Genomic DNA, 22253 nt, shown 5'->3' with positions numbered 1-22253 from the left:
AGCAGCTTTGGCAAATCCAAGGCCTTTCCCTGACCTGTCCCTGGAAGAATTCAGTTTCTGGCTCTACCATTTAACTTTCCACCATTGGTCCAGGTGGATCTCCCACAGAGAGGGAGGTCAACATAATCCTACAGCCCCTCAGTCCAGGGAACACAAAATTGCTCCCTAAATTAGCAAGACAGTTGAGAGGAGGGACAAAGCTTTCTCTCTGCTCTTACCCTGAGGGAGAGACACCCACAAAAATGTATGCCTAAGAACAGAGCATACAGAAACGCCTCATGTTTCTCCTGCCTTTATTGAGACAAGCCCACTTCCTGTCAGCTATTTCACTACTAAACAGAAGACCAATTCCAATTATTATTGCCCAGTGCTATTTTTCAAGAAAAATTGTTCTCTTAGAACGGCAATGGCGCCCACTTGAGAGGTGCCAGAACTCAGTTCTGGCGAGTTCTGACTGAAAAAAAGATCTGGACCTGCCTAATATTTGACAACATTCAGCCAAAAAACCCAACGTTTATAAATTTCAGGAGAAATTTTAATGAAATAGCTCTTAAAATGAGAAAATTTTCCTCACAGTTATTTGTTAAGCCTAGATTTGATGTTCATTTGCTTGTAGCACAGAGGAAAGTTCATAACTTTTAAACGCTTCTGACCCCAGAGTTAAGCTCCCTACTAGTGTTTATAATGCATTTAACAAGAGAACACGAGCCCCAATTTGTTATGTCTTTTACTCTAGAACTTTCTCTGTGCAAAAGGCACCCATGGGCTTTCCCAGCTAATGCTGAGAATTGTGGAAATCCCATTAAATGTGAATGAGCCACTGTTCTTAAGTGTCTTCAACAGAACAGACAGTTGCTCAAACGTTAATTTAACTTAGACCAAGGTAGGCTTCTTGTGATAATGTTCAACTACACATAGCAGAAAGAAACTTGGTGCCCAAATACACCAAATACACTTTCTTTTCTTTTCCAATGCTAAGATAGCCTAATGCACTGAGGCAGCAGCTAATAAAAGTGAGTGGTCCCCAATACTGGTGTGAAACTTGGCAATGCAGGGCCTTGATCCCAGGCCAACTTTTTAAATGCAGCCACAGCCAAAAGCCTCTTATTCCTATCCAACAAAGCTCCAGAGTATCACTGCTATCACTTATGTTTTCATTTATTTTTTTCAATAGTTAATGCAGCTGCGGCAGGTGATTTTTGTATTAATGTGTTTTTGTATCATTGGGAGAAGAATGCTCATTCACTTCAGAGACCTCCAAATGCTGCTGGAACGCAACTTGCATCAGCCACATGGCCAATGTCCAGTGATGGTGAGAGTTGTCCAACAATGGCGCCTGCCAATGCATGGGGTTGGACTAGATGACCCTCAGGTTCCCTTCCAGCTCTATGATTCTAACATCTGAAAGGCCAGGTCAAGAAGTCCTGACTAAAACCCTATCTGCACTTTATAGATAAATCAGCATCAAACCACTTTAAACAGCCAAAGAATCCTGGAAACTGTAATTTGTTAAGGGTGCTGAGACCGGTTAACAACACCCCCTCACAGAACTACAGTTGTACCTTGGATCCCGAATGCCTTGGTACTCGGACGTTTTGGCTCCCAAACCTGGAAGTTAGTGTTCCGGTTTGCGAATGTTCTTTGGAACCCAAACGTCCAATGGGGCCTCTGTGGCTTCCAATTGGCTGCAGGAGCTTCCTGCAGCCAATCAGAAGCAGTGCTTTGATTTCCGAACATTTTGGAAGTCAAACGGACTTCCAGAACGGATTCCGTTTGACTTCCAAGGTACAGCTGTATAATTACCAGAGTAGTTTAACAATCAATCTCTTTTCCTAGGGACCTCTGCTGGTTTAAAAACATTATGCGTGTCTTCACTTTGCATTGCGTAACTGTAGACAGTTCCACACAGTGGAATCTCTCAGGTGAGTATGCTAGAAGAAGATACAGAGAGATTTTTTTGACTAGGTCCTGACAATAACCAAAGCAGCTACTGTATAGGCAAGCCATCAGTGGCTATGATTGTTCTCACCCAATCTTGATGTTCTTCCAAGACAGAATAAAAATACTTTTTAAGGATAAGTATCTGCATTGGACCAAATCGAACGGTAAATGCTGTAATTAATGTGAACTACATAATAACATAAGCCAGTCTGAATAACAGACTGAAGAGTAAGTGATCTCCACTTCACCTGAAATTGATAGCAGTAATAAAATAACTGGCCAGCTGCCACTAGCCAACTTATTCTTCAGATGCATTGTCATTCAGCATAGGGCTTACTTGAAGCACTTAAAGCACCATCAAAAGGACCTCTACAAACATCCCAGAGAGCTGTACTCTTAAGAGTTGTATCCTAACCAAGGAGGTCTACAGCCTTAAGTGGAAACTAAGAAAAAGTGCATGGAAAGATCACAGAAATCTTGGGTACCATATAGGTGAACATGTTCATGTGCAACATGAATAATCCTTGCTACTTTTTGTCTTAAAAATATTAAGTGGGGTTACAGGCAGGATGCAGCAGATCTAAGAAGAAAGAAACCGAAAATATTCATTTCATCACTGCCATAGCAAGTACATTTGGGTCCATTTCATTAGTTAAAAATCACTAACTTTTCTCTTCCTATAGCCATATTAACAGGAACTGCTAACGGTTCTATGCAATTCCATCAGCCATTCTACACAATATATATCATAGCATTTCATAAATAGAATTTTCAAATGCCCAGGCCAAATAAAGTATTTTATTCAAGCTGTTTTATACAAGCTGTCAGAAAATTTAACTAATTATAAGCACGGGTAGATTTGCTGGAACAAGGCACTATGCGTTGTTGATTCTATGGCCGAGTTCAGATCTTAACACCAGTCTACAACAAAAGCGCCTTGGGAATTGGGCTGCCACCAGAGACACATCAACGTCCATGAGATATGCACTCTGAGAATACCAGCATCTCCAAACGTGGCCTTCCTACATGACCCACACCATCAAACAAAACGTAGTGACAAGACAAAAAACTCCCAAGTGTAGGCACTGTTTGTCAACCAACAGCGCTTCCATGTGAGTGGTTTCAGATTGTGAGCCCAGAAGCGGTCCCACGCTTCCTGAAATCACCAAGGTCCTGTGGGTGCTACAAGCTGGCTCTCTAGAAGTTATTTCTGAAACAGGTACTGAGCACTGCAGGAAAGAGTAGTCAAACTGAATTCATGCGAAGGATACAGGCTAGAAACACCAACAAGGCAGGCATTCACGCAAAGCAAGTTTTTTTCCAATTGCCACCTGACAGAACAGCTTAACCAACTGTATTTCAAATGCACAGTCTAACCATTCTTATTTGCTATCTAGGTGGAATTATTTAATAATACTCTGCTTCCAGCGTATGTTTAAGATACCTAAGGCGGATTTTCTGTGAAGCGTTCTGCACCTACCATTCAAAGATTTCAGCCAAGTCTTTAAGACTCATAAAGACACAAGGAACAACCATTTTGATATAGTGTCACTTCACACTGTAGGTGAAATATAATATATATTCTCCACTTAACAATAATTTAAAAAGCACCACACTAGATGAGGAAAGGTAGTACATAATGGTAGTACACACACTTCCTCCCAGGTGTGTTTTATTTCCACCTTGAAGGAGTTTTTAGCATGGGAGAGCATTCAAATAATTCACTCCCCCATAAGCACTCTGAATGGTTCAGTTCCCCAAGGGCTACACCACATGATTTTATTTTATTTTTAATGTGAGGACTGGCCCTAGCATGCTATGTAGATCAGAGCTTAAACCCAGAGTGTGTTCACAGAGAAAAGCAGAAAATGCAGAACATGTCTATGGGCTAGAAAACACCAGACGTTTCCTTCACAGGGTGGTACCTCAGAGCACCAGTGGAAGCCACAGATCATGTCATGATGATATCACAATTCCCACTAACGTTATCAGGACTGAAGGGACCAATTGGGGAATGGGAACTGTAAGATGGTAATAGCTTCTATCCCTGTTGCTTCTCACTTGTCAGTCTGGGCAAGGACCACATGGGTCATGTCTCAGGGGGAAAGCATGTGAGAGATAAGCAACATAAAAAGAAAATAAAACAACTTTCCAAACTGTACAGCGTTCACCGACAATTATTGCTGCAGTTCAAATTTCTCATTCTGAGAAACAGTCCTGTCTCCTCTTTCAGGTGGAGAAGACTAACAAGGAAGCAACTGAGAAGACAAGACTGAAGGAAAACAGCAGCCCTAGAGAGTGGGGTGTAGGGAGCCTGAACACGGGCAAGGGAAAGGCGCAAGGGCTCAGGCCATGTGGCAACACTGCGGAGATGTAGGGACAGAGAGGAGTGAAAGCCGGAAGGAATGTGGCAGAGTGGCTAGGAGAGGCTGCTTTATGTGTGGCAATCGCTATGGGTTATTGAAGGTGACCTAGAAGTAAATGGGGCTGAACTAGGAGACGCAACAGGACAGCGCAGTAGTCCCATGCCAATTTTTCAAATAGGTTTAACTGTGCAATGACATCAGCATGCAGTGTGTTTTTCTGCTCTCATCAATGGCTGCAGAGACGCCAACTTGCAAGGGAGATGGGGGACCTTGATGGCGCGCATGCGCACGTCAGAACGGAGGAGCCGGAGGGCGTAGCTGAACATGGCGGTAGCACAGCTTCAGTGGCCTGTAGCTCCTCCTCTCTAACTCCTCTCCTTCTGCCACTGGCTTGGGGCTGATTCCCCTGACTTTCCCTTACACAACAGGAAGAGGAGCCACTAGCCATTGGCACCACACTGGGCTCCACGATTGGCCTCCTCTTCCCCTCATGGCAGGTGGCATTTGCAGGTAGAGGAGTCAACTACTGAAGCCACGCTCAGCTCCATGTTTGCCCTCATATTTTTAACATTGGGGTCCCAGTTCCCCCCCAAAAACATTATTGGCCCCCACAAAGAGCTGGGCCCCTAGGAATCCAACAGGGGGCTGTCATTTTCAACAACAGGCCTACATCAAGTGTCAAGCCCAGTTCCAGCTTGTTTGCCGCAATAAGCCCACTAGCTCCCTAGATGGAGCCGAAAGTATGCTCCAGAGCATAGGAAGCTGCCTTATATGGCACCAGGCCATTGGTCCATCTAACTCAGAACTGTAAACAAGGACTGGCAGAGGCTTCCCCTGATTTCCCAGCCCTAGCTGGAGAAGCTGGGGATTGAACCCGGGACCTTTGCTATGCAAAGCACTGAGCTGAGGAAACTCAGACTGTCAAGGAGGGCCTTTGTGCTGGGCTAGAAGGGATTATGTGGCTATAGAGCAACAGTCGGGAGAAAAAACTATGGAAGAAATAAAAATGGTAATGTGGAAAAAACAAGCTTCAGTAGTGAGGTAGTTAATGTTAATGTTAACAGGTCACATCGATGTTAACATTGTGAGTGGCAGGAGGCAGCACCGTACCCCGAAAGCCGTGCCAGGGATTTGGTGACTGCCGTGCTGAAGGTGGCGGCCAGATCTGAATTTTACAGAAGGGCTGTGAGTAGATTGTGTGGCAAATTTACCTTAACAATATTCCTCAGTGGCATAGTCCCATGGGAGAACCGATGAACAAATATTGTTTCAATCAACCTTTTGATGTAGTGGAAAGAATGGCAGATACATGCCAGGCTAGAAACAGCAAGATAAAAGCGTTTCAGAAAGCTAGAGAGACAAATACGGCAAGACATTTCGGAATAAAGTTGCGGCAAACCCAAGAATTAAATCCTCCGGCCTTAGAAGTGCGACTTACTTAACTACGGGGTGCCGGCTCGAGGGAAACCTGTCATCCAGGCCATAGATAAAAGGCATACGGAAATAAAACGCAAAATAGATGAACAATGGGCCTGTATATTCTATCAAGAATACCTGCAAAAAAGAGAGAGGTGGTTAGGTGGTTACCACAGCAATTCTCAGCAGCACTGGATGCCAGGGAAAGGGAAACTGAGGTCCCCAATATAGCACCTGTGGGGACCCTCAGACATGGCACCTGTCAAGGCCCCTTTATTTAGGTGTGTATTGGTGGGCAGGTTGCTTGTTTTGAGGGAGGTTGTTGTCTTGCTTTTTTGTCTGTTGTTTTCCATGGGTGGGTATATAGCTAGTTTTGTCCGTTTTGGGGGGAGGCAGGCATTTTGTCTGTTTTTTGGGGGGGAGAAGAATAGGCATTTTTGTCTGGGTTTATTGGGGGGGGGAAGGGTCCTGAGCATCAAAAGATTTTCAAGTGGGCCCCTGGGGCAAACAATTAAAAATGAGGGGGCTGCTTTAGTGAAGACGTTGGCCATGGTTTGGTTCCTTACGCCAACACTGTACAGTGGTACCTCAGGTTAAGTACTTAATTCGTTCCAGAGGTGACTTAGCTGAGACTAGGAATCCAGCTCTGTCGTTTTAACCCTTTCATTAGCACTCATGCATAGTTATGTACAGTATGCTGCTATTCCAATCAGTACGGATGTTGAAGAAGCATTTGCTATTTCATACACACAGTTTGTTCCAGCATTTTATCCCTATCCATGCAAAACCACATTGAAGTGGGCATACAGTATGGATTGGATGAACGCCCCCAAAAGTCAGGCAGCTTTATAAGGTCCTGCATGATTTGTTGTGGGGTGGGGACTGAGAATTTGGCGTGTGAGTAATCTAAGCTGCTGCTTAAGGAATTCTGCAGCCTTCGTGTCTCTGAAGACGTGAATTGCAAGTTCTGGTAAAAACTCAGAAACCAGAGCAGAATATCTAGTCATCAAGCCTTTGGTGCCTTATCCTTCCTCTAAAAAGTGCAAGTAGAATAAGACAACTAATGATGCAGAAATGCTCAAACTGCACAATTCACAGAGATTGTATAACTTGGGTTATCCTGGCGGGATGAAAGGCAGAAGACACCTAGTCCTAAATTTGGCTCCGCATGAGCCACTTACTTCCTCTTAATGCCACGGATTCCAACACATTGCTAGTTCCTTCGCTTCCCCTCCTTCCCCTCTCCCCATGTCCCCTTTCACAGCATGTGCTTATGTTGGAACCCAGCCAAGGACGCCTCCATCTGTGCAGGAATGTCCAAATGAGAAGAAGCTTGGAGGATGAGAAACAGTTATGCCCAGCAGTAGAGAACTTGTGTGTGAATTATACTGTTTATATATTTATAATATTCACATTTCAAACTACTGCTTTCAGCTTTGCAAGTTACTAGCAACATAACAGGGCATATTAAAGAGGAAGCACAAAGGTATTGGGGCAGGGGCGGGGGGGGGGAGCTTTGAATAGCAAATTCCTTTTCTCCTGTTCCCACAGATTCCAGCTTTGCCTTTGTTCCCATGCTAGCTTTTCCAGTCAGGCCAATGCGTGTCTTGAACAGGTGTGAAAGACAGAAGTCAACTGAGGAAATATCTATGTCCTTATGTCTTGGAAACATTTCACCTGTTGAATTTCTGCAGGTACTGGGGCTCAGAATAAAAGGAAGAAGTGACCAGGGTCACTATTGTCGCTGACGGTCCTGTTCAATAGGACTGGGACGGGCAGCTGGCCTGCCTCTGGGTCTCTTGCCCTAATTTAGGAAAACCTGATCCCTGTGTTGTTGCTTCTTGCAACACCCCCTAATTGCCATTGCCTTCCACAAGCTGTGTTTTGTCGTGTTGCCAAGCAACCGCTGCTGCTTTGCGATGTGTTTGCCTGCCAAGTATTTGTGGCAATTCTATCCCCCCCCCCACCGCCGCCCTTGAATTCTTCACCCCACCATCTTATAAATCAGACACACACAAAAAGGAGGGGAGAGCAAACGAGAGAGAAAGACAAAGATGGCAGGGCTGGGGAGAGACTCCTACCAATTGTGCTAGTTGGCAAACCAAAGCACAATTGGGGACTTGATCACCAGCACAAGGAGAAAGTGATGCAAGGATTAATTAAGGCAAACATTAAAACATTCGAGGCTTTGAAGCTCACCATTGTCCATCCTATTTGGGGCCCTAGATCTTTAAAATAGAGCGTAGCAGTTGTGCCAACAGGGAGCAGCTGAAGGGCTTCTTCATCCCTCAGTGATTTTCCTTCTGAAAAGAAGAGAGGAAAAATTTAAGGTGCATGACAGCCAAAGAGGAACGCTGAAGCATATGACTCCTAATCAAAAAGCCTGCATTTCCCGTTGACCTACTAACACTTTTGCATTTATGGCAATCAGCCTTGGCTGAAAAGGAGCTTATTGCTCCAATTAAATTCCATGTTCACTCGGAGCGGGGGGCGAGGGAGTGTGAGAACTATATACGGCCTTACTCTCTAGGGTTAGGTGATATCCGGTTTTCAACATTGTGGTTAATCCCCAGCTAAACATTGTGATATATCTGAAATAAGGATGGAGCTATGTAGAGGCACTAGCTGGCTCCAGGGTTTGTCCCTTTTGTGATTTTTGCATAGCACACAGACACACACATCATGATTTGTGATATATTGCTAGGTCAAAAATTATGGAACCAGTATCATGATTTGGACTTCAAACCGGTTTGGGAGGATACAAAGATATACTGATCAGCCCTACCACTGACCTGTCTAGTGTAGAACTGACTACTCCCCACATGTAGCAGCTCTCCACTGGCTCGGGCAAGGGTACTGCCCAGTCCCAATACCCAAAAAAAACCTTAAACACAAGATGTCAAGAGTTGACTAATGATTCTGAGAAAGGCAAAGCAATAGAACTATGGCCGCTCCCATAAGCACATTGTTTGGAGTAGCTTGAATAGCTGAAGAGATAAAAAGTGTAGCAGTAAGTGTTGAATGACTGCTGTTTTATATATGCACGCATGGTTTTGTCCTGCCCAAGACCAGCTGCAGATGGTAGTAAAGTTGGGTGTTGCCCAAGACCAGAAAAGGACCCGCTGGTCTGACAGCATCGCCATTCTCACTTTGCACAGAGGACCGAACAAGGACGTAAGACAGCAAGAGACATTCTCAGCTTGCATGGCCTGCCTCTTCCAGGTTAAGTCCTTGGTCCATCCCTTGAGCTCTGTTTTACCCAAGCATACATGTAATAAACATGGAGGCAGCCATTGGTCTATCTACAACTGCAGAATTATAGACTTCTCTTGATTGTTGTTGTTTAGTTGTTCAGTCGTGTCCGACTCTTCGTGACCCCATGGACCAGAGCACGCCAGGCACTTCTGTCCTCCACTGCCTCCCGCAGTTTGGTCAAACTCATGCTGCTGGCTTCGAGAACACTATCCAACCATCTCATCCTCTGTCGTCCCCTTCTCCTTGTGCCCTCCATCTTTCCCAACATCAGGGTCTTTTTCAGGGAGTCTTCTCTTCTCATGAGGTGGCCAAAGTATTGGAGCCTCAGCTTCACGATCTGTCCTTCCAGTGAGCACTCAGGGCTGATTTTCTTAAGAATGGATAAGTTTGATCTTCTTGCAGTCCATGGGACTCTCAAGAGTCTCCTCCAGCACCATAATTAAAAAGTATCAATTCTTCGGCGATCAGCCCTCTTTATGGTCCAGCTCTTACTTCCATACATCACCAGTACAGCTTTCGCCACTCTTTTGTTGACTATGAGGGCCACTCCATTTCTTTTACGGGATTCTTGCCCACAGTAGTAGATATGATGGTCATCCGAACTGAATTTGCCCATTCCCGTCCATTTCAGTTCACTGATGCCCAGGATGTCAATATTTATTCTTGCCATCTCATTTTTGACCACATCCAACTTACCCAGGTTCATGGTTCTTACATTCCAGGTTCCTATGCAATATTTTTCTTTACAGCATTCAACTTTCCTTTTGTTTCCAGGCATATCCGCAACTGAGTGATCTTTGGCCCAGCCGCTTCATCAGCTCTGAATCTACTTGTACTTGTCCTCCGCTCTTCCTCAGTAGCATGTTGGACACCTTCCGACCTGAGGGGCTCATCTTCCAGCGTCATAACTTTTACATGCCTGTTGTCTTTGTCCATGGAGTTTTCTTGGCAGGGATACTGGAGTGGCTTGCTGGTTGCTGCTCCAGGTGGATCACGTTTGGTCAAAACTCTCCACTATGACCTGTCCATCTTGGGTGGCCCTGCACGGCATGGCTCATAGCTTCTCTGAGTTATTCAAGCCCCTTCGCCACAGCAAGGCAGTGATCCATGAAGGGGTCTCTTGATGACAGATCCTTTAATGTTATTGGAGTTTCATAGTTTCTGTGACTACAAATTAACATTAATACATCTTTTGGATGATACAGCAATATTGTAATGGGGTTTTACATTTCACTATAAACTGCTCCAAGATAAGAAAAGCGGCATTTAAATGAAATAATAAGAATAATACTTCACTATATAATACTTACTGGGATCAAGCCTTATAGACTGCCTTGAGGGATACCACTGAGGATCTGTAGGGACAAAAAAAATCGCACAACTTTAATAATAATAATAATAATAATAATAATAATAATAATAATAATAATAAAGTCCACTCAGTTTCCTAGCACTGGGGCAGGGATGTCTGTGCCACAATCAGAGAACTTCTGAATTTACAAATATGAGCAAATTACCAAATTGGTGGAAGGGCAACCAAGGAAGGGGGGGGATAACTACTTTTTTGTACAGGTTTACTAGAATTGCTTCAAAGTACATATAAGAAAATACATGGCTTGTATGACATCAGTGGCGCTCAGGCTCCATGCAATGACATATAATTCAAGCATTTCTGGAAAGCTTCCCTCACTTTTTAAACAGATTCTTTTGAAAAATACACATACTTACATAATTTATGGAACATTAGCCTGATATCACTTATTGTAGCATTTGGCTCAACCTAGGTAACAAAAAATATATATCTATAAGCATGCAGGCATTCAAAAAAAGGCTTTTCAAGCTAATCGGTTCCTTTTTACATTTTAGGAAACAGGAAATTAAGGGTGAGCTTCCCTATCTGTGATATGGAGGAAAATGATGCTGATCCATCTCAAACAGGATGCTTTAAACAATTACTAAGAAAATATAACTAAAGCACACGGATCACTCAAAATTCGGTTAAATTGCAGTAATAACATTATGATTACTTACCTTTTCCAAAAAGCATAATTGTTGCTTTGTCTTCCAATCAAGGATTTCAACCTAAGAGAAAATACCAAGTGAATAAATCAGCTAGAACAATCTCGCCGTGACGGCTTCTTGTAGCTGTGTGAACAGGAAACAGTGATCAGACCAACAGTTGTTAAGCTGGTTGCTAAGCCATATTCTGCAACCAGAGGGTGTACATAAGCCTTTTAGCTGCACAGAATGTTAACTGTGATCCACAGAGTCACTGTAGGATAACAACAGAGTGGCACCTAACTGGCAAGTGGAAATTATTAGGTCTTGGAGATACCTAGTTTTCAACACCATGACGTATCACCAGACAAAAAATCTGAAATACTGATATATCACAGTGTCTGAAATAAGGATGGAGCTATGTAGAGGCATTGGCTGGCTTCATGGACCCTCCCCCTTGCGATTTTTGAGTAGCACACACACACACACCATGATTTGTGATATATTGCCAGGTCAAAAATCATGAAACCAGTGTCATGACATGGACTTGAAACCAGTTTTGCTGTGCTAAGGATCCTGCAGCACTGAAGAAATAAGCACATGCTGTTGTGCCAATGTAGCGTCTGGAATGGTGTAAGGAAGTTCATCCATTCTATGCACTGTTTCCAGCCGTGTTTGCATTGTATATGAACTTGGTGTAACAGTGCCCTTGCTAGTGCTAATTATTATAGAATCATAGAATTGTAGAGTTGGAAGGGACCCTCTAGTCCAGTCATGTCCAAAGTCAGTTTCGAGGGCATAATCCTTCAATCTTAATAAAAGCTCAACAACTTTCAACTTTGGGGTAAAATCCTTAAAAAAGGTTAACTTTGACTTCATCAAATCTGGCCCTCTTTGAAAAAAGTTTGGACACCACTGCGTCTAGTCCAACCCCCTGCAATGCTAGCACAGAGGTGTTATAGTGCCCTATCTTGTCACCACCATGTTCCAGATGGTTCCACCACGTTCCAGGTGGTTCCTTGACTCAGTGAACTTTTACATCAGCTTGATATGTCATTGCATCCCACCCTGAAATTTTATTTGCTGAGGAAGCAAATTCAACAGAGCTTATTTCTGGGAAGACATGTATACCATATTACATAGGAATGCACTGCATGTATACTATTGTTAAAGGTAAAGGTAAAGGTACCCCTGCCCGTACGGGCCAGTCTTGACAGACTCTAGGGTTGTGTGCCCATCTCACTCAAGAGGCCGGGGGCCAGCGCTGTCCGCAGACACTTCCGGGTCACGTGGCCAGCATGACAAAGCTGCATCTGGCGAGCCAGCGCAGCACACGGAAACGCCGTTTACCTTCCCGCCAGTAAGCGGTCCCTATTTATCTACTTGCACCTGGGGGTGCTTTCGAACTGCTAGGTTGGCAGGCGCTGGGACCAAGCAACGGGAGCGCACCCTGCTGCGGGGATTCGAACCGCTGACCTTTCGATCGGCAAGCCCTAGGCGCTGAGGCTTTTACCCACAGCGCCACCCGCGTCCCTATACTATTGTTACAGGAGTGGTATTTCCCCCCCCCACTCATGAATTAGACCACATTTCTTTAGTACAGCATACAGTGGTACCTTGGTTCTCAAACTCAATCTGTTCCGGGAGTCCGTTCAATGCCCGAAACCATTCAAAAACTAAGGTGTGGCTTCCGATTGGCTGCAGGAGCTTCCTGCACTTAATCGGGAGCTGCGTCGGACGTTCGGCTTCCGAAAAACGTTTGCAAACCAGGACACTTACTTCTGGGTTTGCAGCGTTCGGGAGCCGATTTGTTCAACAACTAAGCCATTCGAGAATCAAGGTACAACGTATATTCCCAATGAACCGCAAAGTCAAATTATGCTGCTTTGAGTATGCAATGTTATAAGTGGGACATAAACCTTGAAATAATTAAATTTATCAAATGCTCATAGACTGGCCTCTTTTTTTTTTAAGTCGGAACTCGACAGAACTCAGGCACCTCTCAGGTGGACGCTATTGCCGTTCTAAGAGAACAAAGGGAGGTGTTCATGGTGAGTTCTGGAACTTCTTTTTTCTAGAAAATGACATTTGTTTAAAAGTTGTAAGAGCAATTGCAGGAATAGGTAAAGGTAAAGGGACCCCTGACCATTAGGTCCAGTCATGGCCAACTCTGGGGTTGCGGCGTTTATCTCGCTTTATTGGCCGAGGGAGCCAGCGTACAGCTTCCGGATCATGTGGCCAGCATGACTAAGCTGCTTGTGGCGAACCAGAGAAGCACACGGAAACGCCGTTTACCTTCCCGCCAGAGCGGTACCTATTTATCTACTTGCACTTTGACATGCTTTCATACTGCTAGGTTGACAGGAACAGGGACCGAGCAACGGGAGCTCACCCCGTCGCGGGGATTCAAACCGCCGACCTTCTGATCGGCAAGTCCTAGGCTCTGTGGGGTGCCTACCCACAGCGCCACCCACATGTGGGCCTAATTACCACCTCTTCCCATTTATGGTTAGCCACTTGGATCCCAGCCCTTTCCTGTTCCTAGATTGTCCTACTTGGTACTTACAAACAAATACCATATTGATCCGCACCCCCCAAAAAATCACTCATGAGAAAAATGCTTACTTTGCAATCTATGAACAAGCAGGCTGGGATAAGAGCAGTGCAAAATGAATTAATCCTGCCTGTGCTGTTATAAAGTGCTTGTGTAAGTGAGCCTTCTTTTGATTTAATTAGAGCAAGAGCATTAATTTCTCCTTATACTCCAAGCACCTGATTACTTCTTTGTAGTCAAATTAATCTTTCCAAGCATTTCTCCATGTAAGTCTATTTTCAGATCAAAATTCCTCTGCCAGAGTTGGCAATAAACCATGCCAGGGAACTATTTCTTTGCAATTGTCTGTTGCCAAGCAGCAGCACTGGAGGAAATACAAACAGATGCTTGACTGGAACAGTTAGATGAGCATCCACTGAAGAAAAGTTTATCGAGTAGAACAACATCTGCCCAAGACCATCTGATTGTGCAGGGATCACTACTCACACAATGCACATGCACGCACACAACTGTATATGCAAAGGTGCCCCTTTGTAGACTGTCTAGATCACACAATTGGCGCTGTGGGTTAAACCACAGAGCCTAGGACTTGCCGATCAGAAGGTCGGCGGTTCGAATCCCCGCAACGGGGTGAGCTCCCATTGCTCGGTCCCTGCTCCTGCCAACCTAGCACTTCGAAAGCACGTCAAAGTGCAAGTAGATAAATAGGTACCGCTCCAGCGGGAAGGTAAACGGGCATTTCCGTGTGCTGCTCTGGTTCGCCAGAAGCGGCTTAGTCATGCTGGCCACATGACCCGGAAGCTGTACGCCAGCTTCCTCGGCCAGTAAAGCAAGATGAGCGCCGCAACCCCAGAGTCGGCCATGACTGGACCTAATGGTCAGGGGTCCCTTTACATTTACTTTACAGTAGTGGGTTTTTCCTGTTCTAAGCTACACTGCAATATCTGCTGCTTGCAAACTTTATAAAACAATACCAGTGTGGAACAAGCATCTTAACATTCACCCACACACCCAGACTCTCTTTGCCTTGGGTTCCCAAGTGCCCTCTCTGCATTGTGCCATGTGTAGCAATGGAACCAAAACCCAAGAAAGCATACGATTCCAACCAACCCTTAGATGCTCCCAGATGTGCCTATAAATTCCCACCTCATGCGCCAGCAATGTCCTGATGGAATACAGGTTACCTGGTACCAGCATCCCGCCAGCCTAGTTTTGTACCTCATTGGCACAGGGGGAAAGCAGTTAGAAGCCATTCGCGTTGGCACAGTTCAGGGGAAAAGCCCTTTCCTATACAGGACAGGAGTATAAGAAATTTGGCTGGGTCTTCATTTTTTTAAACTGCTGTTTTGGAAAACACAATTTGAGCCACCTCTCTCTAAAAAAAAAAAAAATCGAAGTTGCTATTGGTCGCAGAAGCTACGTGACTCAGCATAGCTGTCACTGCTTAAAACTGCTACTTCTCCAATAACTCTAGCCCACCAATGATAGCAAACAGCTTTCCAAATAACTCAGCAAAACAAGAACAACAACCCACTAATATCCGTTAGGGTGGCAGGGGGGGATAAATTATTGAGGAAGAGCTTGCTTTTTATTCGTCAAGTACAAATGCTTTTCTTTCGGAAAGAAATGCGTGCACTGGAATGACCTATTTCCAAGCCTAGGGTGGATGCAAAAGCCCTCTAAGGAAGCCAACACAGTGAATTCCTGCTCATTTAATATTAGTACTTCTCATAATTTGCCTTTGGACTCTGTAAAGCAGACCTACCCATGCCAAAATGCAGCCCAAATATGGCAACTCACCAGGCCTCTAGAAGACTCCTATTTTTCCTGGTTGTCTGGACTCCGAAAACAGGGCACTTGTCAAGGGCCTGGCAAGTCACAATACATGACTGATGGGTTGTGTTCAACTGGGTTGGTTGGAGGTTATGCCAGGTCTCCTGCAGAGAGGCTTTCTTTGCAAGACACATGCCTATTAATTTTTATATTGTGTTATCCAGAATATAAGATTTCAGAGTCCTGACCCAGACAGCTCCAAACCCTACAGATGACTCAAGTTAAGTGCTGCTGCTCATAATGTTTTTGACAAAAAAACTATTCAATGTATTATTGATGGGTTTGATTCCACACATTATGGGATTGGTCTGCATTATTTAGTTGAGAGGAAAGGCTCATCCCTTTTATGGGTAATTCAGGACTGTGTATCTTATTTGCAGATCACAGGCGCTTGTTAAATATCCTGGTAACTTATCTTTCTCTAGTAAAAGAATCTAAACTTTCTGAGCTGCAGAAAGGTAAACAAACAAACCCGAAGCAAGGCACATGCCCAAATGTTGGTCATAAAGGGTGCTTGCAGACCATCACTATTTTGTAGGCGGGATTCAGTGGTGTGCCAACAAATTCTGGTTGTGCAATTAATCTGGTGCTCTTGCACAGCAAACCCACTCCCAAGAAAATTTAAGGAGCAAAGTGTTGGGGAAATTGTAATGGAAAGTGCGGGATTAACAATTGTTTGAGACAGGAATGCCTGGCGTACTCTGGTCCACGGGGTCACGAAGAGTCAGACACGACTAAACGACTAAACAACAACAACAACATTCATCACCATCTAAACAACAGTCTCAAGGCAATTTACTAAAGGTAATTAAAAATCATAATACATTTGAAAGAAAACTAAAACCATACAAAGCATGGTTCATTGTTGATTCATTATTGTGCATTCTCGTGTCTAATTTTTTCTTCACAGGTACTGACTATGCCTATCTGTAGAACACCTATGGACACAGCGTTGGTCCAAAATATGAAATATCTCATGTGCAAGTGCACACTGAAATGAACCACTGCCCTGTGAATTTTTCTTGTTCTCCAGTGTTTTTGCCAACTGTTATTATTTCTGAGTACAAATGTGTAGTATGCACTTCTCTTTGGATCAAGGCCTGAAATAGTTTGTTTTTTTAAGTGGGGTAAAGGTAAAGGCAAAGGGACCCCTGACCATTAGGTCTAGTCATGGCCGACTCTGGGGTTGTGGCGCTCATCTCGCTTTACTGGCCGAGGGAGCCGGCGTACAGCTTCCGGGTCATGTGGCCAGCATAACTAAGCCGCTTCTGGCAAACCAGAGCAGCACACGGAAACGCCGTTTACCTTCCCGCTGGAGCGGTACCTATTTATCTACTTGCACTTTGACGTTATTTCGAACTGCTAGGTTGGCAGGGGTAGAGCAGGCAATTAATTTCCAATATTGTTTAGGTGCTTTGAAAAATATTCTACACAAGTATTTCAAGATTAGAAGCTGAGAACAAACTCACTGTTTTAAGATTGGTCACAGGATGTTATTGTTGTTTTTCTGAAACACCTTAAGTTGTTAAATCACCATGCTCAATTAAGAGTACATATGTTCAAATGCAGCTCAGATTGCACAACACAAAACCTGACAAGGCAGGTGGCGGTTTAGTCTTCCAGGAAGTTGTCATCATTGTGGCCAGTGCAATTTCACCTTCACCTATTAGTCTGAAACAAAATCTATGTTCTGTTTTCAGTCATAATATACCCAACTCTCTTATAAGCACAAAAGACACTGTTGTAGCACACTTAGCATGCTAATGAAGGCATGTATAAGATGACAAAGCACAAAATTGGGAGATTTGCTGAAAAGCAGTAGTTTCGCCAATTTCCAAAATAAGCAACCAGAGATTTGCTTCAGCACCGCATTAAACAAAACCATGTTTGGCCTTAGCGTGTGGTTTGAACCCAGACAAAACACAAGCCATAAACCATAGGAGAAACCTTGGTAACCGACAGCCTAAGAGTTGTCCCTACCTCCTGGCAAAGGAGCTGGGATGCCAAGGAATGTTAACGAAAATCCCAATTTGTCAAACATAAAACAGTTGGCACGAACCAACTTCCTTTCAGAGTGCTCCTCGCGGGCACAGCTTCTCCTTCGATAGCGGAAGACAGGGCCAAGTGGAGGGACTCCTCTGAGACACCCATATTCTCTCCAGAATAGTTGATCAGTTGAATTGTTTTGCCTGGCTGCAGCAGCAAAGGAGAACGTCTGATTGGGTCCAATTGGATCTACCCCCTTTCAGCCTGCAAGGCCCTTTCTGCCAAGCTACACCTACCTGCCCCTACATCTGATGTGAGGCAAGCAAAGAGACATGCTCACAGCAAAAGGGAACTTGTCAGGCAGAGGCACTCAATGGGTTTGGGTTCGGCAAGGAGCATGGCCTGGAGAGAGCCTGAAGGGCCAGTTAGAGGGGTGTGTTTGGCCTCCAAACCCAAGGTTCTCATCTCCTGTCATAAAAGCCCTTTATTGTTCTTAGAAAACTAGGTTGTCAACGGTGGCAACCATTTCTTCTTCAAACACAGGCAAAAGTTAGTGGAGCAGCTATTACTAGTAGGAGGATGTGACAGCCAAGTAGGTAGGTAATCAATAAAGGGATGCCTGGAGATAGTTATTACACAAATCTGGATAGTCAAAGGAGGCTGCCTAATATCAAGTCAGGTCCATCCAACTCAGTATTGTCAACACTGGCTGGCAGCAGCTCTCCAGCGTTCTGAACAGTCTTTCACAGCCCTACCTGGAGATGCTGGGAGTTGAACCAGGACTTTCTGAAAGCAAAACAGTTCCTTTACCACTGTGCCATGGCCCTTCCCTGAAATCTGTACTCCATGAATACAGTAGCATGCCTGCCAACATGCATGTGTTGGCTCACTCTTTTAGTGTAAAGGGTTTTTTAAGCTTTTCACAGAGCAGAAAAAGGTATGTTTGCTGTGGCATGCAAATTGTATACTCCTTTGTGCCATGGCAGTGGCTGCCCAGGACCCAGGAGGTACCAGAATGCCAAGAAAAGTCATTCTCTTCCCACAGAGACATAGAACTCTTGGGCTTCCCTATGGGAGACACCAGCACCTACAAAACCCCAAAACATCAGACAAGGTTCCTGCTCAGGAAAGGACAGGAAAATCTGCTGGTAAGACACAACCCAACCACCCTGTACCTCCCCCATCCCAAGCCTGATGGGTCAGGAGGACACAGGACCAATCAAAGGCAAACACTAGATATCAGGTGGGTCTCCAAGTGCATGCTTGGTCTAAAAGTGGGTCCTCCTAGGTCTTCAGACTTTAGGAGGAGTTTAAAGGCCATGCCCCCCTAAGCACGCTGGAGAGGAAACAAGCCCTAGTGGTTGTAGCAAGACAACGTGTTTAAGGATCCAGCGGCAAGTGCTGGCTCTAATGCAGAGAAAGCAGTTGCTGCTCCTTCCCCCGCCCATCATCATCATCATCAAGGCACCCGCCGGCGAGGGACCCTTTGCGAGCCAACCCAAGGATGGAGGGCGCAGGCGCAGCCTTCTTCCATGCATCTCCGGAACCCCGGGTCCCCTTGGGGGTTTCTCCCCAGCCCCACTGACGCGTCCTCCTTCTCCCTAGCGCAGGCTCGCGGGGGACACCCACCTCGAAGAAAGTAATCCTGCTGCCCATTTTGCAGGCGGCCGCCCGGCCCCGACTCCAGCTGCCGGCGTAGGGGATGCAATCGGCACCGCCGCCGGCGGCGCCACCTCCTCCTCCACCACCTCCTCCTCCCGTCTGCGCCGCGGATGCACTTTAATTGGGGGGCCCCCGGCCGGTCTTCCGGCCGGTCAGGTGATTCCTTAGCCCCAGGAGGAGGAAGCCCTGCAGGGAAGAAGGTGGAGGGCGCGTCCAGACCGGGGCGGGCAGCGGTGCTCGGCCAGCTTACGCCTTCATCCATCACTCCCGCCCCATCCCCTGGAGGGGGAAGGATGGAGGAGGAGGTGGTGCCGCCGCCGCCGCTGCTACTGCCGCTGCTGCATGCAGCCAGGGTGCGCTCAGCTCCTCAGCAGCTCCGCAGCAAAAAGGGGGGAAAGCAGAGACCCGGAGGGGCGGCGAAGGTTTGCTGCTGCTGCCGCTGCTGGGCGCGGCTTAGCGCCACGCGCAAGGCGCACAGAAACGCGCGGGAACGTCCACCCGGCCTCTCCATGTGCCTTAGGTTTCCTCACGTGACTGCTCACGTCTGGTCGAGTGTTTGTTTGCTTAATATGTATTAATACCTCGCTTTTCCTCAGAAAAGTTCGAAGCAACTCACAAACAAGAACCAGAAAATATAATATGAAACACAACAGCACTTTTTTATCCTCCCTTAGTCCTCCTGGGTTGCTTGCCACCTGGGTAATAAATTTAGCAAGCCCGTTATGTATCCACACAACAACCCAGTGAAGGAAAGAGAGACAATGGCTGACCCCAGATCACCCAATGAGCTTCCTAGCCGAGAAGGATTAAGAATAACAGGCCTCCCCTCTACAAATTTACCCCCAACTCTGCCACCTCGTATTGAGAGTCAGTCCTCAGTTCAAACATTTACCGAGGTAGCTGGGAGGGGGGATACGAATTCTTGTGACCCGCGTGTGGGGGCTAAATAACAAAATAAGTGGCAGGCTGTCTGGATTCAAAATGTGGGACCTTGCACACTCTCCAGCAGGAGAGAGCCCCCAATAGCCGAGTTTAAACACGCAAAAATCAAGCAGTGGTATAGTTAGGAATACAGGTTTTGCGACACTTTTATCCTGCCAGCTTGCAAACACAGAACTCTACCCTTTTGCAACCAACAGACCACACCCTATTAAGTAAACTTAAAACGCTTTACTTACAAAATGTTCCAAAGGTCAGATTCATGCATTTATCCAAGAAGCAGCAGGATACTGGCAGAATACTTTTGGATAGAAAATACAGAAAGATGGCTTCAAACACACTCTTTAAGCTAGCAACAAAGCTTGGACACGTCTTCCTTGGTCAATTAAAATGCCACAGAGAGAAGAAACAGGAATTCCTCCTCATGGAAAAGAGGGGGAGTGACTTAGCTGAGACTAGGAATCCAGCTCTGTTATTTTAACCCCTTCATTAGCATTCATGCATAGTTATGTATTTGACTGCAATTCCCCATACAGTACATTGGTACCTCTGGTTACGTACTTAATTCGTTCCGGAGGTCCGTTCCTAACCTGAAACTGTTCTTAACCTGAAGCACCACTTTAGCTAATGGGGCCTGCCGCTGCTGGCGTGCAATTTCTGTTCTCATCCTGAAGCAAAGTTCTTAACCCAAGGTATTATTTCTGGGTTAGCGGAGTCTGTAACCTGAAGCGTATGTAACCTGAGGTACCACTGTAGTGGTAAGCAACATGCCTTTGGATACTAGTGGAGATGCTGTAACTACTCATAGCCCAGGAGTGGGATCCTGTGTCCCTCCAGATGTTATTGAACTACAGCTCACATCAGCTCTAGCAACTATGGCCAGTGGCCAGGGATGTGGGGAGTTGTAGTTCAGCAACACCTGAAGAGTGGAAGTTTCCCCACACAACTGGCATAGATTCTATGTTGTCTATGTCATATCATCATCATCATCATCATCATCACATGTATTTTGTCCCTGATGGGACTCAAGGCAGCCATGTTGGCTGGCTGTAGCTCTCTGGAGTTTCAGACAGAGCTCTTTCCCAGCCTTACCTAGAGAAGCTAAGGACTGAACCTTCTTCTGCAGGCAATGCCGTATGCAACAGTACTGAGCTGTCTGCTTTTGCCCCAAATGCAGACTCAGCACCTGCATGATTGGAATCCATATCAGGTGCTTTTGACTGAGACCTGTCTGCTCCTCCATCCCATTAATGTAGCACCCTGCTTGTGGTTAACGCTTAGCTGGAATGAAATATTCAACGCAGCAATAGAGAAATTAAAATAATAATTTATTTGTCAGACAAATAAATGTGAGACACAGTGGTATATGGTTACCAAAGCTCTGCCCACTCCAGCCCTGATGGTCAGCACTTATATTTCCTCAGCTCAGCCCCCTTGCTCCTCCTTTGGCTGCCTCTGTCCAATCAGCCTGGTTGAAATTCCTATTGCCTGTTTGCTAGAACCAATCATAAAAGATACACCCATTTCCTATTGCCTTTTATGGGAGACAAAGAGCTATATTTCCTTCTATTTATAATTGACAAACAAGTAGCCATTAACCTCTACAAGGCACCTTAATTACCAGATAACCTTTTGCCCTAGACTAGGCGCCTTAACTAACATTTCACCTTTTGCCCTATTGCCCTATTCACTCCAAAACAGATGGCTAATGGTTTTTTAATTTTTATCTTAAAAGAGATCTTGGGTTCACCTCACACACCATCTATGAAATAAGAATCTAACATAAGAATCTAACATTTCTTACTTTCTAAATCCTTTGCATAATTACATTTAAGCCAATATATTTCATACATAACATATATAGATTTTTAGAAGCAAAGACCTTTTCTAAGTAAAAAAGGAACTTAGTAAAAGCTAGGTTCTCTAAGTTCTCTAAATTCTCTGAAGCTTCAAAGCAGCTTCAGAGAGAAGCCTCTTTCCCTAGCCTGCTGTTTCTATTAGCTCTTGCCCTTTTAACCTTAGGCTCAAGTCTCTAATGGGAGGCACATGGTAATTCTTACTTTTTACCAATTTTTAATTGTAATTGTTTTTGCAACTTGATTATATTCTGTAATTTGTATGGTCAGTGTGACCTTTTGCTCCCAGCCTGTAATTTCCTTTTACAACCCTGAAATCAGTGGGGCCCAGGAAGATAAACACCTGCCAAACCCAGCTGCCTGGCATGAGAGACACAAACATTTGCAAATATATTTTTTAAGCTCATTTTAAAATACAGATCTTGATCAGATGCCTCATAATACAGA

The 22253-nt window shown here is 45.1% G+C and overlaps 1 protein-coding gene across 7 annotated transcripts in view; it reads right to left on the bottom strand.

Annotated features, from left to right (window-relative positions):
- Positions 1 to 20371, bottom strand: part of LOC310765566 (very-long-chain enoyl-CoA reductase-like) — a 29199-nt gene extending 8828 nt beyond the window's left edge. For 3 of the 7 annotated variants that reach the window (XM_083620731.1, XM_083620732.1, XM_083620737.1), the window contains exons 1-7: positions 18979 to 19494; positions 11010 to 11060; positions 10707 to 10758; positions 10289 to 10333; positions 7923 to 8026; positions 5746 to 5861; positions 5519 to 5624 (exon numbers count right to left, since the gene is read on the bottom strand). In XM_083620731.1, coding sequence (XP_083476857.1) covers positions 5519 to 5624; positions 5746 to 5861; positions 7923 to 8026; positions 10289 to 10333; positions 10707 to 10758; positions 11010 to 11060; positions 18979 to 19005 — 501 coding nt within the window. In that variant the 5' untranslated portion in view covers positions 19006 to 19494. Of the gene's footprint in view, positions 1 to 5518; positions 5625 to 5745; positions 5862 to 7922; positions 8027 to 10288; positions 10334 to 10706; positions 10759 to 11009; positions 11148 to 18978; positions 19495 to 20189 lie in introns of those variants that run through there. The other 4 variants (XM_083620733.1, XM_083620736.1, XM_083620734.1 and 1 more) reach the window with 4 other exon arrangements.
- Between the last annotated feature and the right edge of the window lie 1882 nt (positions 20372 to 22253).

This window comes from Podarcis filfolensis, assembly GCF_964270895.1.
Source record: "Podarcis filfolensis genome assembly, chromosome: 6".
NCBI lineage: Eukaryota > Metazoa > Chordata > Lepidosauria > Squamata > Lacertidae > Podarcis > Podarcis filfolensis.
The sequence above is the reverse complement of the archived record's forward strand: the minus strand, read 5'-3'. Positions and strand labels throughout refer to the sequence as shown.